General features: G+C 45.7%; 1 protein-coding gene across 1 annotated transcript in view; it reads right to left on the reverse strand.

Moving 5' to 3' along the window:
* Positions 1–14,007, reverse strand: part of LOC138756974 (dedicator of cytokinesis protein 2-like) — a 1,510,503-nt gene that overhangs the window by 151,523 nt on the left and 1,344,973 nt on the right. The window contains 1 exon segment of the mRNA XM_069923500.1: positions 13,438–13,594. Coding sequence (XP_069779601.1) covers positions 13,438–13,594 — 157 coding nt within the window.

Below are 14,007 nucleotides of genomic sequence, written 5' to 3' on the forward strand. Positions count from 1 at the left end.
CAGCAATCGGGACTGGACCTCGGTCCAAAGCCCACGCTGTCTTGAAGGAGTTTGTACATTCTCCCTGTATCTGCTTGGGTTTTCTCTGGAGGCTCCAGTTTCTTCCCACTGTTCTAAACATACCGGGGTGTCAGTTGATGGGGCTCATAGGGCTGAGTTGGCCTGTTACCGTGCTGCATGTCTAAAATTTTTTAAATAATTTAAAATGTATTGTTTGCCTGAATGTGTGTTAGTTCTGATTGTATTTGCACCGAGGACTGGAGAACGCTATTTCTTCGGGTTATACTTGTGCAATCAGGCGACAATAAACTTGATTTAACTTGGTGGAGGAACCTTTGCAGATGACAGAGTCACATAATCATACAGCAGGGAACAGGCCCTACAGCCCAACTCAACCACGTCGACTAAGCTGGCATTTTGGGACGGACTCATTTGATCCATATCCTTCCAAACCCTTCCTTTCCATGCATCAGCCTAAATGTCTTTTGAATTGAACCCGCTCCTACAGTTTCCTCTAGCTTTTCAATCCAGACATGGAGAAACAAATAGGTAAATAATTCTCTGAAATTGGCGTCACAGGTAGGCAGGGTTGTCGGGTCTTCAGGAGTTGAGTCACAGGGAAAGATTAAACAGGTTAGGACTTTATTCCTTGGAGCGTCGAAGGATGAGGGGAGATTTGATTGAAGTTTACAAAATTACAAGATTAGGAGAGATAAATACCAGAGAACCTAGCTTTAGAGTGAAAGGTGAAACGTTCAGGGGAAACATTAGGGGGAACTTTTTTACTCACAGAGTGGTGGAAGTGTGGAACGAGCTGCCATCTGACATGGCATATGCAGGCTCACTCTTAAGTTTTAAGAATAAATTGGATAGATACGTGGATAGGAGAGGTCCGGAGGATTATGTACTGGATGCAGGTCAATAGTTCTAACGGAGTAATTTTTCGGCCCGCTAATGATTCTTTGGAAAAAAAACCCTGCAGAGGGCACAGAGGGGATCAGCGGCATGAAAGGATATTAAACTCCACTTTGATCCATTTGTTTTTCAGGTTCAATTCTCATTTGAAATACAAAACAGGCTCATCATGCCAGGGTTCAGCACCCATCAGCTGCCTCAAGGCAATCATCACCTCATCAAAAATTCAGCGCATGACTGCAGATCTGCTCTGAGGAGGCTAGCAAGCCCTTACTTAATGGTTGAAGCGCCCTACTGCTGGAACTCCAGATGCGGAGCTGTTTGGAAGAAAGGGCCCTCCGAAGCTGCCAACAGTGGAGTCTCTGCGGCCAAGCTCGTTGACTCTCAGGGTGAAAGGTGGTGGCTTGTGACTCAAGCTGGCAGGAGTGAAGCACCACTGCAGTCACTGCCTTCTGGATGAAGCGCTGAGCTGCAACTGTGGAGCAGCTGGAGGGGTTCAATGGTTTGGACAGGGGACGTTTCTGGATGAGGAAGATTGAAAACTTGGCTGAATGGTGCACCAATGACAACCTCAGGAAGGGAAAACCAGAGGTGCAAGATCCAGTGATCATTGAGAGATCAAAGGAGAAGAGGGTGAGCAAATTTAAGTTCTTGGGAGTCACTATCTCGGAGGATCATTCCTGGACCCAACAACGAATGGCATCATGAGGAGAGCATGTCAGTGCCTCTACTTATTCAGGAGTTTGTAGAGGTTTATTATGACACCAGAAACCCTGGGAAATGTCTACAGAGGTGTGGTGGAAAGTGTGTTGACTGGCTGCATCACGGTCTGGTATGGGGACACCAATACCCCCGAGCATAATGCCCTGTAAAAGATATAGTGCATGCAGACCAGGGCCATCACAGGCAAAACCCTCCCCAACTTTGAGAACATCTGCTGGGAACGCTGCCTTCAGAGAACAGCAGCAATCACTAAGGGTTCACATCACCCAGCACATGCTCTGTTCTTGCTTTTGGCATCAGGAAAGAGGTATTAAGTTTAACAAGACTCGCATCCACCAGGTTCAGGAACAGCCCCACCATCAGACTCCTGGACCATGAACTCAATCAGGGACTCATTTATTTTGCACTTCATTGCAATCCACAGACAGTTTATTTACATTTCTTTTGTTGTTTGAGTTAGTTTTTTTTTCCCACACTACCAATAGGTGATAATTCTGCATGGCCTGCAGATAAAAGCATCTCAGGGTTATACATGATGTCATGTATGTACTTTGACAATAAACCTCTGACTGACAATCTCTACCCATGGATGCGCCCTATCCCTGCTGAGTCCCCTCCGCTTCTCATTGCTCGCTCAACCTGCAGTCCTCATGCTTGTCTCAGCTGCTTTTCTTTAATGGCCTCTTTGGTGGATGGAAAAGATGGAGTGGTGCCACCTTCCAAGGGTCCCCTGCGTTGCCCATGATCCTCCTCCAACATTGTGAAATAGATGATTTTCAAAGTTTGTCGGTCTGATGCATTCTCTCCATTTCTTTCACCACAGATGCCATCTAACCTTCTACACACTTGCAGTGTCCCCTGACTTTATTTCAGATTTGGAGCCACGGAGCCACCCAGGACCTTCACCTGACCATTGACGTGAGATGGGAGAATGTCAACGATGCTATTACTGCACCAATGACCCGGGTTCAAATCAGGTGTTGCCTGGACATTCTCCCCGTGACCTGCGTGGTCCGGTTTACTCCCAAATTCCAAAGGCGTACATGGTTAATAAGTTAATTGGTCACATGGGTGTAATTGGGCGACCCAGGCTCGACCCAAACATAGCTTGGCCTGATCTATTTTTCCACTCACCCCCATTGCCCGGCCTTCTCCCAAAACATTTGATGCTCTGGCTAATCAAGAACCTATCAATCTCTGCCTTAAATACACCCAATGACTTGGCTCCACAACTACCTGTGGCAACAAATTCTTCAGATTTACCGCCCTCTAGCTAAAGAAATTCTTCTGCATCTCTGTTCTAAGCGGACACCCTTCAATCTGGAATTGTGCCCTCTTGTCATAGACCCTCCCACAATGGGAAACAACCTTTCTATATCTACTCTTTCATGCCAGACTGGGAAACAGCCTCTTCCCACAGGCAGTGAGAATAGTAAACAATCTTAGAAACCCATAATTTTTAAAACTTTAGTCATGCAGCTCTGTATCAGGCCCTTTTGGCCCACAAGCCTTGTGTTGCCTAATTACACCCAATCGACCTACACTCCCAATCGGTTCTTATTTTGTAAACGGTGGGAGGAAACCAGAGCACCCCGAGGAAAATCACACGGAGACAGGGAGAATGCGCAAACTCCCCATAGACAACACCTGTCTCAAACTCTGGTCACCGGCGCTGCAAGAGTGTTGCACTAACCATGTACAGGTATCGCCCCGTTTTTCTAAAGTTCGCTTTACGCCACTTTACCGTTTTTACTAACTAAAAGAAACCTGGAGGATTTTCACTTTTACAAAAAAAAAGAGGAAAAGAGAAAGGAGCATTCAGCGTTTGTTTTGCAGCGAATCTTTACAGTGGCAGCACGCATCACGGGCAACGAGAGTGATGAGGCCAAGCTCCTTCCCTGGGAGCTACCCTCTGCATCCCAGCATGGCTTTGAACTCTGTGAGCATCTGTGCTTTTTCTCAATTTGTGCATCCGTTAGCAAGCTGTGTCCTTTATATAGGCTGTACATTTATCATATAATTTCTGCTTTTACTATATGCTAGTGTAATTTTAGGTTGTAGGTGTTATTTGATATGATTTGGTAGGATGTTTTGGGCCTGGGAATGCTCAAACATTTTCCCATAGAAATCAATGGTAATTGCTGCTTCGCTTTACGCCATTTTGGCTTATGAAAGGTTTCATAGGAACATTCTACTTTCAGATTGTGGGGGAAACCTGTATATATTTATTATGGAACTCTATTTATATATGTTGTTTGTGCAAAGGGTATACTGTGTGTCTGTACTATGGTCTGGAGGTGCACTGTTTCATTGGGTTCTATACAAATAGTAATGGGGTATAAATATGTCTTTAAAGGAGATAGTTTGTGGGGGGTTAGTGTAGGTCACTTCACAAACACATCTCATTTAAAATTCCAGAGTTTTGCTCAAGCCAGGCATCCAGGCTCCTGGTGCCTTTGCAAAGACAAAGAATTATAAAAAGCAGGTGCAAATAAACAGTCCAGGCTCAAAGTGCTGATAAGATCTTACAAAGATTGGGTTTGGAGCCTTGGAAAACTGTTCTGGCTTTCACAAGCAGAGAGAGAGAAAATAACCAAGCAGGATTTCTCTTAGAGTGAGAGAGAGAGAGAGAGAAAAGTGGCTTTTGAGGCTGCAACATGGCAAGCTGACCCCATTTTGAAGACGGGTTCTGAGTTTGGCCTGTTCAAAACCCTTGTCGTCCTTACAAGAGGAAATAGCTGGCTTGAGTGTTTCTCCCGAAATAAGGGAAACAAGAAGAACTCTGTGGTGACCTGGTAGAAGAGGTTATTATTTGTAAAACCCATGATGGGACACATTTGTTCAGCAAGGTAGTGAAGAGACTGATCAGATGAAATCAGTTTGTGTGTGTTCAATGAACAACAAATCTCTCTCTGAAACCAACAAGAACCTTCCTGGGTGGTAACCAGTTACCTTTAAGCACAAGAGCCTGTTGAAAATTCATAAATGTTAAATTCTGTGCACAGTGTAAGAATTGCCTGATACCAGTGAACTTGGAGAAGTGAGAAGTGAGATTGGACTGTGAATCATCACCTACACACGTGCTTAGAGGTAGAAGGGGGTTAAGTTAATAGTAATAAGTTAAAGTTTGATCCTGTTTTTATGTTTAAAGAAAATTAAAGGCAAATTTGTTTAAGTATCCATTTGTCCTAGTGAATTTCTATTGCTGCTGGGTTTTGGGATCCTCTGGACTTGTAACAAAAGGCACTAAACTTAAACTTGAACCTTTGCCATGTTACTTTAACATAACATAACAATTACAGCACAGAAACAGGCCATTAGGCCCTTCTAGTCCGCACCGAACCAAACACCCCTCTCTAGTCCCACCTCCCTGCACAATGCCCATAACCCTCCATCTTCTTCTCATCCATAGACCTGTCCAACCTTTTCTTAAATAATACAATTGACTCCGCCGCCACTATTTCTCCTGGAAGCTCATTCCACACGGCTACCACTCTCTGAGTCAAGAAGTTCCCCCTCATGTTACCTCTAAACCTCTGCCCCTTAATTCTTAACTCATGTCCTCTTGTTTTAATCTTTCCTCCTCTTAACGGAAATAGTCTATCCACATCCACTCTGTCTATCCCTTTCATAATCTTAAATACTTCTATCAAATCCCCTCTCAACCTTCTACGCTCCAAAGAATAAAGACCCAATCTGTCCAATCTCTCCCCATACTCCAGATGCTTAAACCCAGGCAACATTCTGGTCAACCTTCTCTGCACTCTCTCCACTCTGTTTATATCCTTCCTATAATTAGGCGACCAGAACTGCACACAGAACTCCAAATTAGGCCGCACCAACGTCTTATACAATCTCAACATCACCTCCCAACTCCTATATACCATGCAATGATTGATAAAGGCCAGCATACTAAAAGCCTTCTTCACCACCCTATTCACGTGAGTTTCTACCTTCAGGGAACGATGTACCGTTACTCCTAAATCTTTCTGCTCTTCTGTATTCCTCAATGCTCTCCCATTTATCACCACCCATTATGCTTGCCCTGAGTAAAGCAAACCCACAAGGTAGACAATTTGCCCCTTTCACACCCCTTCCCTCCAAATGATCAGGTGCTGTGTCTTGCAGTGGCCAATGTGAAGGTCAACCCACAGAAAGCTACATTCCCGGCAGACAGCTCAGGTATGCTGCTCAGCTAGCGGATGTTCTCTTTAACATCTCCCTGAGAAGCGCTGAGGTCCCAATGTGCTTCATTGTCCCCGTGCTGAAGAGGTCGTCTGTGTCCTACCTCCAATAACTATCACTTGGATGCACTCACGTCCATCGTCGTGAGGCTTCGAGAGGCTCATCGTGCCGCACATCAAGCTGCTGCTGCCCCCATCACTGGACCCCCTACAGTTCTCATACAAATCCAACTGGTCTACAGATGATACCATTACCACCGCCCTCCATCTAGCCCTCCCCCACTTGGAAAATAAGGACTCGTATGTTCGAATGCTGTTTATCAACTTCAGTTCAGCATTCAACACAATCATATTTCAGGAAGATGAGCCTGCTGGGTCTAAATAGCTCCCTGTGCAATTGGATACTTGGCTTCCTATCAGGGAGACCTCAGGCAGTCCAGATCAGTAACAGCACTTCCAAGCCCATCACATTGAGCAAGGGAGCTCCCCAGGCCAGCGTGCTTCATCCACTACTCTTCACTCTGCTGACCTACAGCAGTGCAGCTAAACACATTTGAACCACGTCATCAAGTTTGCTGACAACATGACTGTGGTGGGCCTAATTAGTAAGAATGAAGAATCTGCATACAGAAATGAAGTGCAGTCGCTAATAGTCACTATCTGAACGTTAATAAAATAATACACGTTAATAATAATAATAATAATGGTTGTCATCTTCAGGAGGGCCCGGGGGGTGGGCAAACCATGCTCTGCTGACCATTGACGGCTCAACCATTGAGGTCGTCCAGAGTATCGAGTGGAGATACTCAGTGGAGAATGACTGTGCCTTTCTTACATCTTTCATTTGGACGCAGGAGTGCACCTAGCAGAGAATCTCGCCTGGACTCTTAACACTAGCTCCATTGCTAAGAAAGCCTAGCAGCACCTCTATTTCCTGCAAAGGCTGAGGAAAGTCCATCTCCCACCCTCCATCCTCACTACATTCTACAGAGGATGTATCGAGAGCATCCTGCACAACTGCATCACTGCCTAGTTTGGAAGCTGGACCTCTTCGGACCGCAAGGCCCTGCAGAGGAGAGTGAAGTCGGCGGAAAAGATCATTGGGGTCTCTCTTCCTACCAGGACGGACATCTACAAGATGCAGGCGAAAGGCAATAAACATTGTGAAGAACTCCAGACACCCCTCATGTAAACTGTTCTCCCTTCTGCCATCTGGTAGGAGGTACTGCAGTGCTCGGGCCCTTACGTCCAGACTGGGCAACAATTTTTTTCCCCCAAACCATCAAGTTCCTGAATTCCCAGAACATATGTGGGTAGAACCGTGGACTCTTACTGCAAACGTTTCAATATTTTAACATTTCAATGTGTTTAACTTTTATTCTAACTTAAATATATATAATAAATATGATCCTGGAGAAATGCTATCTTGTTTTTACCGTACGCGCATGGTACGAACGATAAATACAGGTGACTTGACAGTTGTCTGTCTGATCCAATATCTCTTGCACAAATTCAGTGTCAAATTTTGGTGCGGTTTGCTAAAACTCTAGTTAAATGCCCGAGGACGTTTTATAACCTCAGAGGTTCTGATCCTGTCATCTAATACATGAACCCTTCGGTGTTGACTGGATATATAAATAGGAATCTTCCCCCACTCCCCCTCAAATCTCTCAGAACCCCGTCTATCAACTAAATGAAGTGTAAGCTTCATCTTAATATTTAAGATAAATCATTTTTAATTGTAATCAGAAACAGGCTTGGAGAACAATTATGGTAATAAGTAATAACTTGTCAGAGCGGTTTATCCTGAACAGTGTTTTAATGAAATGCATCAAGTAACCCTCCAGTAAACTAAATTGTTTATTATACTAAAATAAGGAAAGAATTTGTCAGTTTCTGCTCAAAGAAATCTTTTGAATAGGAATGCTGTCTAATGCTAATAATGGCTTTAGGTAGGATCAATGGAGAATGACTGTGGCTTTCTTATATTTTTCATTTGGACACAGGAGAAGGATGAAACTGGAGGTACTGCCGGAGTTGCTGTAGCAGAAGCGCTGCCACTGGTGGGGACCTGGGGAGAGCGGGGAGCGGAGGGACAGTGCTCCTCTGAAAGATCCCACCGCCCTGTCTGGCTACTGACGGCTCCGCAAGAGCTATCAACGGCCTGTTAAAGGAGCCGACGGTGTTTTGTTTTAAATTTTCTGACCACAGGGTCTGGGCCACGAGGGAATACAGACTCTGGGGCTGGGGGGCAGAGGGGCAATGGACCGGTGCAGGGCACCAGGAAGTGGGGGGGGGGGGGGGTGGGGGAGGACGGACACCCAAGTTAAATCAAGACACCTTTATTTATCGTCTGTGGCGATACAACCACTGCACTGGCTGCACTGTACCTGCAGGTAGGCAACCTGAGAGGCTCCACCTGCTGGCTGTCAATTACCAGCCTGTACAAAGACTCAAGCCGGCCCCTTTGGGTCAGATACGTGGAGCCAGCAAAGATACTAAGACTGGTGTGTATAAGTTGAAGCTAATTAATGCCTGTGTACAGTCTGTGGACTTTGTGGCAGAATTATTCGCACGGCAGCGCTCATGCGTTCATACCATAATCGCACAGTAAAGATGTCACAGCGTTTCTCCAGGACCACGGAGCATATTTACATAAATATAGGTTAAATAGTTCAACATATTTAAAATATTAAGACTTATATATTAACTTATACATAACCCAATCCCCAAATCCCCTCCTCATTGAGGAGAAGCATAGGAGACGACCCGAAGGATGGCGACTATCCCTTTGGACTATTGAGCGGCTCTGTGGCTGAAGGATGCACACAGGCTGTGGGGTCCTGGAGATGAAAGGAAAGCAGCTGGAGACTGGTGCATGAGAACCAGGTTTCGGAACCGGGATTCCAGAGGGTGCTTTGAGGAAGAAGGGCTCCTAAAGGACCCTGGGCCTTATCATGTTGGAGTTTGGATCTTGACTCGGGTTGCTGATGGTTTGAACCCAACTGGAGTCTTTTTGCGAATGCCCAGGCTGCGGGAGTGCTGGAGGTGAATCCATGGACACTCAATGTCTCTGAGGGGGACTCTCTTTGCTTCTCTTTTTCTGGTTGTAAGGGGTGTCGGGCAATGCTCATGGTTTTACTATCTGCATTGTGAGTGCTTTACTCAGGGTGAACATAAACCTGATGGACCAAAACACCTCCTGCTGAGCTATCTGCCATCCTTACAAAGCAAATATAGATCATAAAAGCTGGAGCAGAATCATGCCATTCGGCCCATCAAGTCTGCTCTGCCATTCGAATCATGGCTCATGCGTTTTCACTCAACCCCATTCTCCCCATAACCTTACTAATTAAGAACCTTACTAATTAAGAACCTGTGCTTTAAATCTACCCAATCACTTGGCCCTCCGACGCTGTCAATGGCCATGAATTGCACCCACTGGCTGGAGAAGTTTCTCCTCATTTCTGTTCCAAAGGGATGTCCTTTTAACCTGAAGATGTTCCTTCTGATCCTTGACTCTCCCACTGCGGGCAACAGGTTAACCACCCTCTGCCTGAAGAGAGTCCTCCGCTGTGAAGTAAAAATGGAAAATGCTGGAAGCACCCAGAAGGCCAGGCCACTTTTGAGGAGAGAGGAGCTGAGTTAACTTTTCAGATCGAAGACCTTTCATTTGAAGGGGATGAAACATAGAAACATAGAAGATAGGAGCAGGAGTAGGTCATTCGACCCTTCGAGCCTGCTCCGCCATTCAACGAGATCATGGCTGATCTTAAAGTTCAGTACCCCGTCCCCGCCTTGTCTCTGTAACCTTTAATACCCTTATACTGAAGAAATAGATCTAATTCCCTCTTAAATATATTTAATGAACCTGCCTTTACTGCCCTCTGTGGCAATGAATTCCACAGATTCACCACCCTCTGGGTAAAGAAATTCCTCCTCATCTTGGTCCTAAATGGTTTGCCTATTATCCTCAAACCATGGCCCCGGGTTCTGGATTTTCCCATCCTTGGAAACATCCCATCTGCATCCATTCTGTCCAGTCTTGCCAGAATTTTATATGTCTCTATGTGATCCCCTCTCAATCTTCTAAACTCCAGTGAGTACAATCCCAATTTGCGCAATCTTTCCTCATAAGTCATTCCTGCCATTCCAGGTATCAGCCTGGTGAATCGCCTCTGCACTCCCTCCATTGCAAGAACATCCTTCCTTAGATAAGGTGACCAAAACTGCACACAATACTCCAGGTGGGGTCTCACCAAGGCCCTGTACAGCTGCAGTAAGGTATCCTTGTTCCTATACTCAAACCCTCTTGGTATGAAGGCCAACATACCATTTGCCTTTTTAACCGCCTGCTGTACCTGCATGCTCGCCTTCAGAGACTGATGTACAAGTACCCCTAGGTCTCTCTGCACTTCCCCATCTCTTAATCTATGGCCATTCAAATAGTAATCTGCCCTCCGGTTTGTATTACCAAACCTCACATTTATCCACATTGTAGAGCATTTGCCATGGATCTGCCCAGTCCCTCAATTTATCCAAATCACACTGGAGCTTCCTGACCCCCTCTTCCGTGCACACGACCCCTCCCAACATTTATCCCAACTCTCTGTTTTATACCTGCCAGCCAGTTCTCAATCCACATCAATACTTTGCCCCCAATCCCATGAGCCTTGATTTTGGAAGCCAGTCATTTATGCGGGACCTTATCGAAGGCCTTTTGTAAGTTCAGGTACACCACATCCACTGGCTCTCCCCCATCTATTTTACCTGTCACCATCTCAAAGAATTCCAATAGATTTGTCAAGCACGATTTACCTTTTGTAAATCCATGTTGACTCCGTCCGATCCCTTCTCTGCCAGTCATATGCTCCGCTATTACATCCTTAATAATGGATTCCATCATCTTGCCCACTACTGATGTGAGGCTGATGATGAATTTCTGTTGGAAATTTACTGACCAGAAATGTCAAATCTATCACCCTCAAATGGTTTTATATTCTTGTGAGTTTCGAAAGATAAGCCAGCACAGTGGGTGGTGCAGTTACCACAGAACCAATGACTGAGTTCGAATCCAGCGCTGACTATAAGGAGTTTGCACATTTCCCCCCCATGGTTACATTTGGTTACATTTAAGGAAAGACTGGATCATTACATGGATAGGAGAGGATTGGAGAGGTATGGACCGGGTGCTGGTCAGTGGGACTAGGAGGGTGGGGATTTGCTACGGCATGGACTAGTAGGGCCGAACTGGCCTGTTCTGTGCTGTAAGTGGTTATATGGTTATATGGGATTCCTCCCACCCACAAAGGTTAGAAGGTTAATTTGTCTCATGGGCGCATTTGAGCAGTGCAGGTTTGTGGGCCGGAAGGGTCTATTAAATTGCCGTATCTCCAAATTAGAATATATTTAAAAAAAACCAGGAGGAGCAGGAGGTGATTTGACACCTGGTAACTCTTCCACCATTCAATGAGTTCATGGTACCCATGATTGGCAGCAGCCACGAGGGAAGACTCCAGGGAAGTGGAGGACTGGCACAGGGCACCAGAATATGGGGAGACCACCCTCCCCCGGTTTGAGGAGGAGAAGCAGAGGTGATGAACCACGGGATCGTGACCCCCATGGAGGTAGACCAGCGAGGGTGTTAGCGGCTGAAGGATCCACGGGGTGCTGGTGAATCAAGGTGAGGAACTCACGGAGGCTGCGGGCTGCTGGAGACTATGGTCCTGGGACTCACACCAGGCTGCGGACCACTGGAGACAAGCTCGAAACTGGCTGAAGGGGTACCATGTATTGGAACCAGGAGGTGAGAAAGTGCCCAGGGTGATGAAGGGTTCCTGATGGTATCGGAGGTCCGAGTCTTTTTTTTTTACACAGAGTGGTGGGTACCTGGAGTGCCAGAGCTGGTAGTGGAGGCTGGTACATAAGACTCTTAGACAGGTACAAGGATGCAAGAAAAATTGAAGGTTATAGGCCATTGGACTGGACTCTGTGTGGGGGTGGGAGGGGGGGCTGAGGGAACACTGGAGGTGAATCTGCGGCCAGTCAGTGATGCTGAGGAACTCTCTTTTGCTGCTCTTTGACTGTAAGCAGAGCTTCAGGCAATTTCTGCCGATAGTGAATCTGTCACCCTTACAGCAGACAAAAGCAATTTTGTGTGATATGACACAGTCTTATTACATAACAATAAATTGATTCTTGAAATCTTGACTTCAACCACAGCACTGCCCCCATCTCCAGTAAGTCCAACAAACAAAACATTTATCAGTCTGAACCTTCACCAAACTCTCAGCTGGAGAATTCCAATATTTCACAACAAGCTGGGTAAAATTTTGTTGCCATTGTATCTTCCCCCAGCACAATTCCTGGCAGCCCATTCTAGTACTGGCCACTCTCTGTGTAAAAGTTCTTCCTCACACACCGCCTTTAAACTTTCCCCTCGCTTAAAGTCATTTGACATTTCCATCCTGGGGAAAAAAGGCTCTGACCTACTTCCACCTCACTCTGTGTATGGCTCTCTTAATTTTATATCCTTCTGTCAGATCACCCCTCAGATTCTGCCACTCCAGAAAAAAAAGACTATCTTGGTTTGTCTGGCACTTCCTCAGAGCTCTATAAAACTCTGGTTAGACCACACTTGGAGTATCATGTTCAGTTCTGGTCGCCTTATTACAAAGGCTTTGGGTAAGGTGCAGAGGAGATTTACCAGGACGTTGCCTGTTTTGGAGAACGTGTCTTATGAGGCACGGTCACAGAGCAAAGGCTTTTAAGTTTGGAACGAGGGAGGATAAGAGAAGACTTTGTTGAGGTCTGTAAGATTTTGAGTGGCACAGATAGGGTGGAGAGCTTGTGGTGCGCTGTTATACAGAATCAGACACACACAAGGTAAAGACTGTACAACAGGCTTTTATCCACAAAGACTTCCACAGAGCCAGGCTGGCTGTGGCTGCAGCAACTCAGTGTGAGGCCTCGGGAGGCCGGCGCAGGCTTATATCCCGGAGGGTGATCGACACCCAACCGGGTGGAACTTGATCCATTCAGGCCAACTGATTGACAGCCGGTCAGGTGTTGTCCTGTCCCCTTACACTCCTGCAGTTACAGAGGTTTCCCCCTGCAGTAGGCCGGTGGAGTACCACCATATAGCCAGCACCTTTTTTCCCCCCAGGGTAAGACAAGCAAACACCAGAGAAGATCTGAGCAAGGTGAGGAGAGGAAAGTTTAGGGGAGATGTTAGGGGTAATATATTTTTTTTTTTACACAGAATGGTGGGTGCCTGGAGTGCCAGAGGTGGTAGTGGAGGCTGGTACAAAAGACTCTTAGACAGGTACAAGGATGCAAGAAAAATAGAAGGCTATAGGTGTGAGGTAGGGAAGGTTTAACTTGTTGAGTAGGTTTATATAAGTGGGCCAACATCTTGGGCTGAAGGGCCTGCACTGTGCTGTAATGTTCTATGTTTTACATCCTTCCCCTCGCTTAAGAGGGTCCTTCTGCACCCTCTTCAAAGGCTTCACATCCTGCTGTAATGCAAGTAACCAGAACTGATCACAATTCACCAAATGTAAACTAAAAATGAAGATAAACATTTCAGAAGATGCTGTGCTATCTTGCCACTCACCAGCAGATTTACGGTGCAGTTCATACTGTAGTTCTGGTTTTCATCATTCATAACCGTCCTGTAATCCAACAGCCTTTCCAGCAGGCCGGTTACCAGGGCAACAAAGAATTCACCTTGTTTGGCAAGATTTTGAGATTTTCCACAAAGGTCCAACAGTCTGGGAAAAAAAAATGGGACAAATTAATTGATTTGTAAAACACAGGAGGAGACCATTCACCCCATCACATCTATGCTAGATTCCAGAAGTACAATTCGGTTAAGCAAGTTCAAGTTTATTCATCAACCGATTGTAGCAGTGTATCCTGATGAAATAGGTCCACAGTGCAGAACAGTGCAAACACAAGTACAGATATAACACAATAATAGAATTCACAAAAATGAGTGGATTTCTCATTGAAAAATTTCACATGTACTACGGCATAGTGACAGCAGATGTAGAAAGGTTGTTTTCCAGGGTGGGAGAGTCTAAAACAAGAGGGCACAACTTCAGGATTGAAGGGCATCCACTTAGAACAGAGATGTGGAGCAATTTCTTCAGCTAGAGGATAATATATCTGTGGAATTTGTTGC

The sequence above is a fragment of the Narcine bancroftii genome, chromosome 3, assembly GCF_036971445.1.
Source record: "Narcine bancroftii isolate sNarBan1 chromosome 3, sNarBan1.hap1, whole genome shotgun sequence".
Taxonomy (NCBI): domain Eukaryota; kingdom Metazoa; phylum Chordata; class Chondrichthyes; order Torpediniformes; family Narcinidae; genus Narcine; species Narcine bancroftii.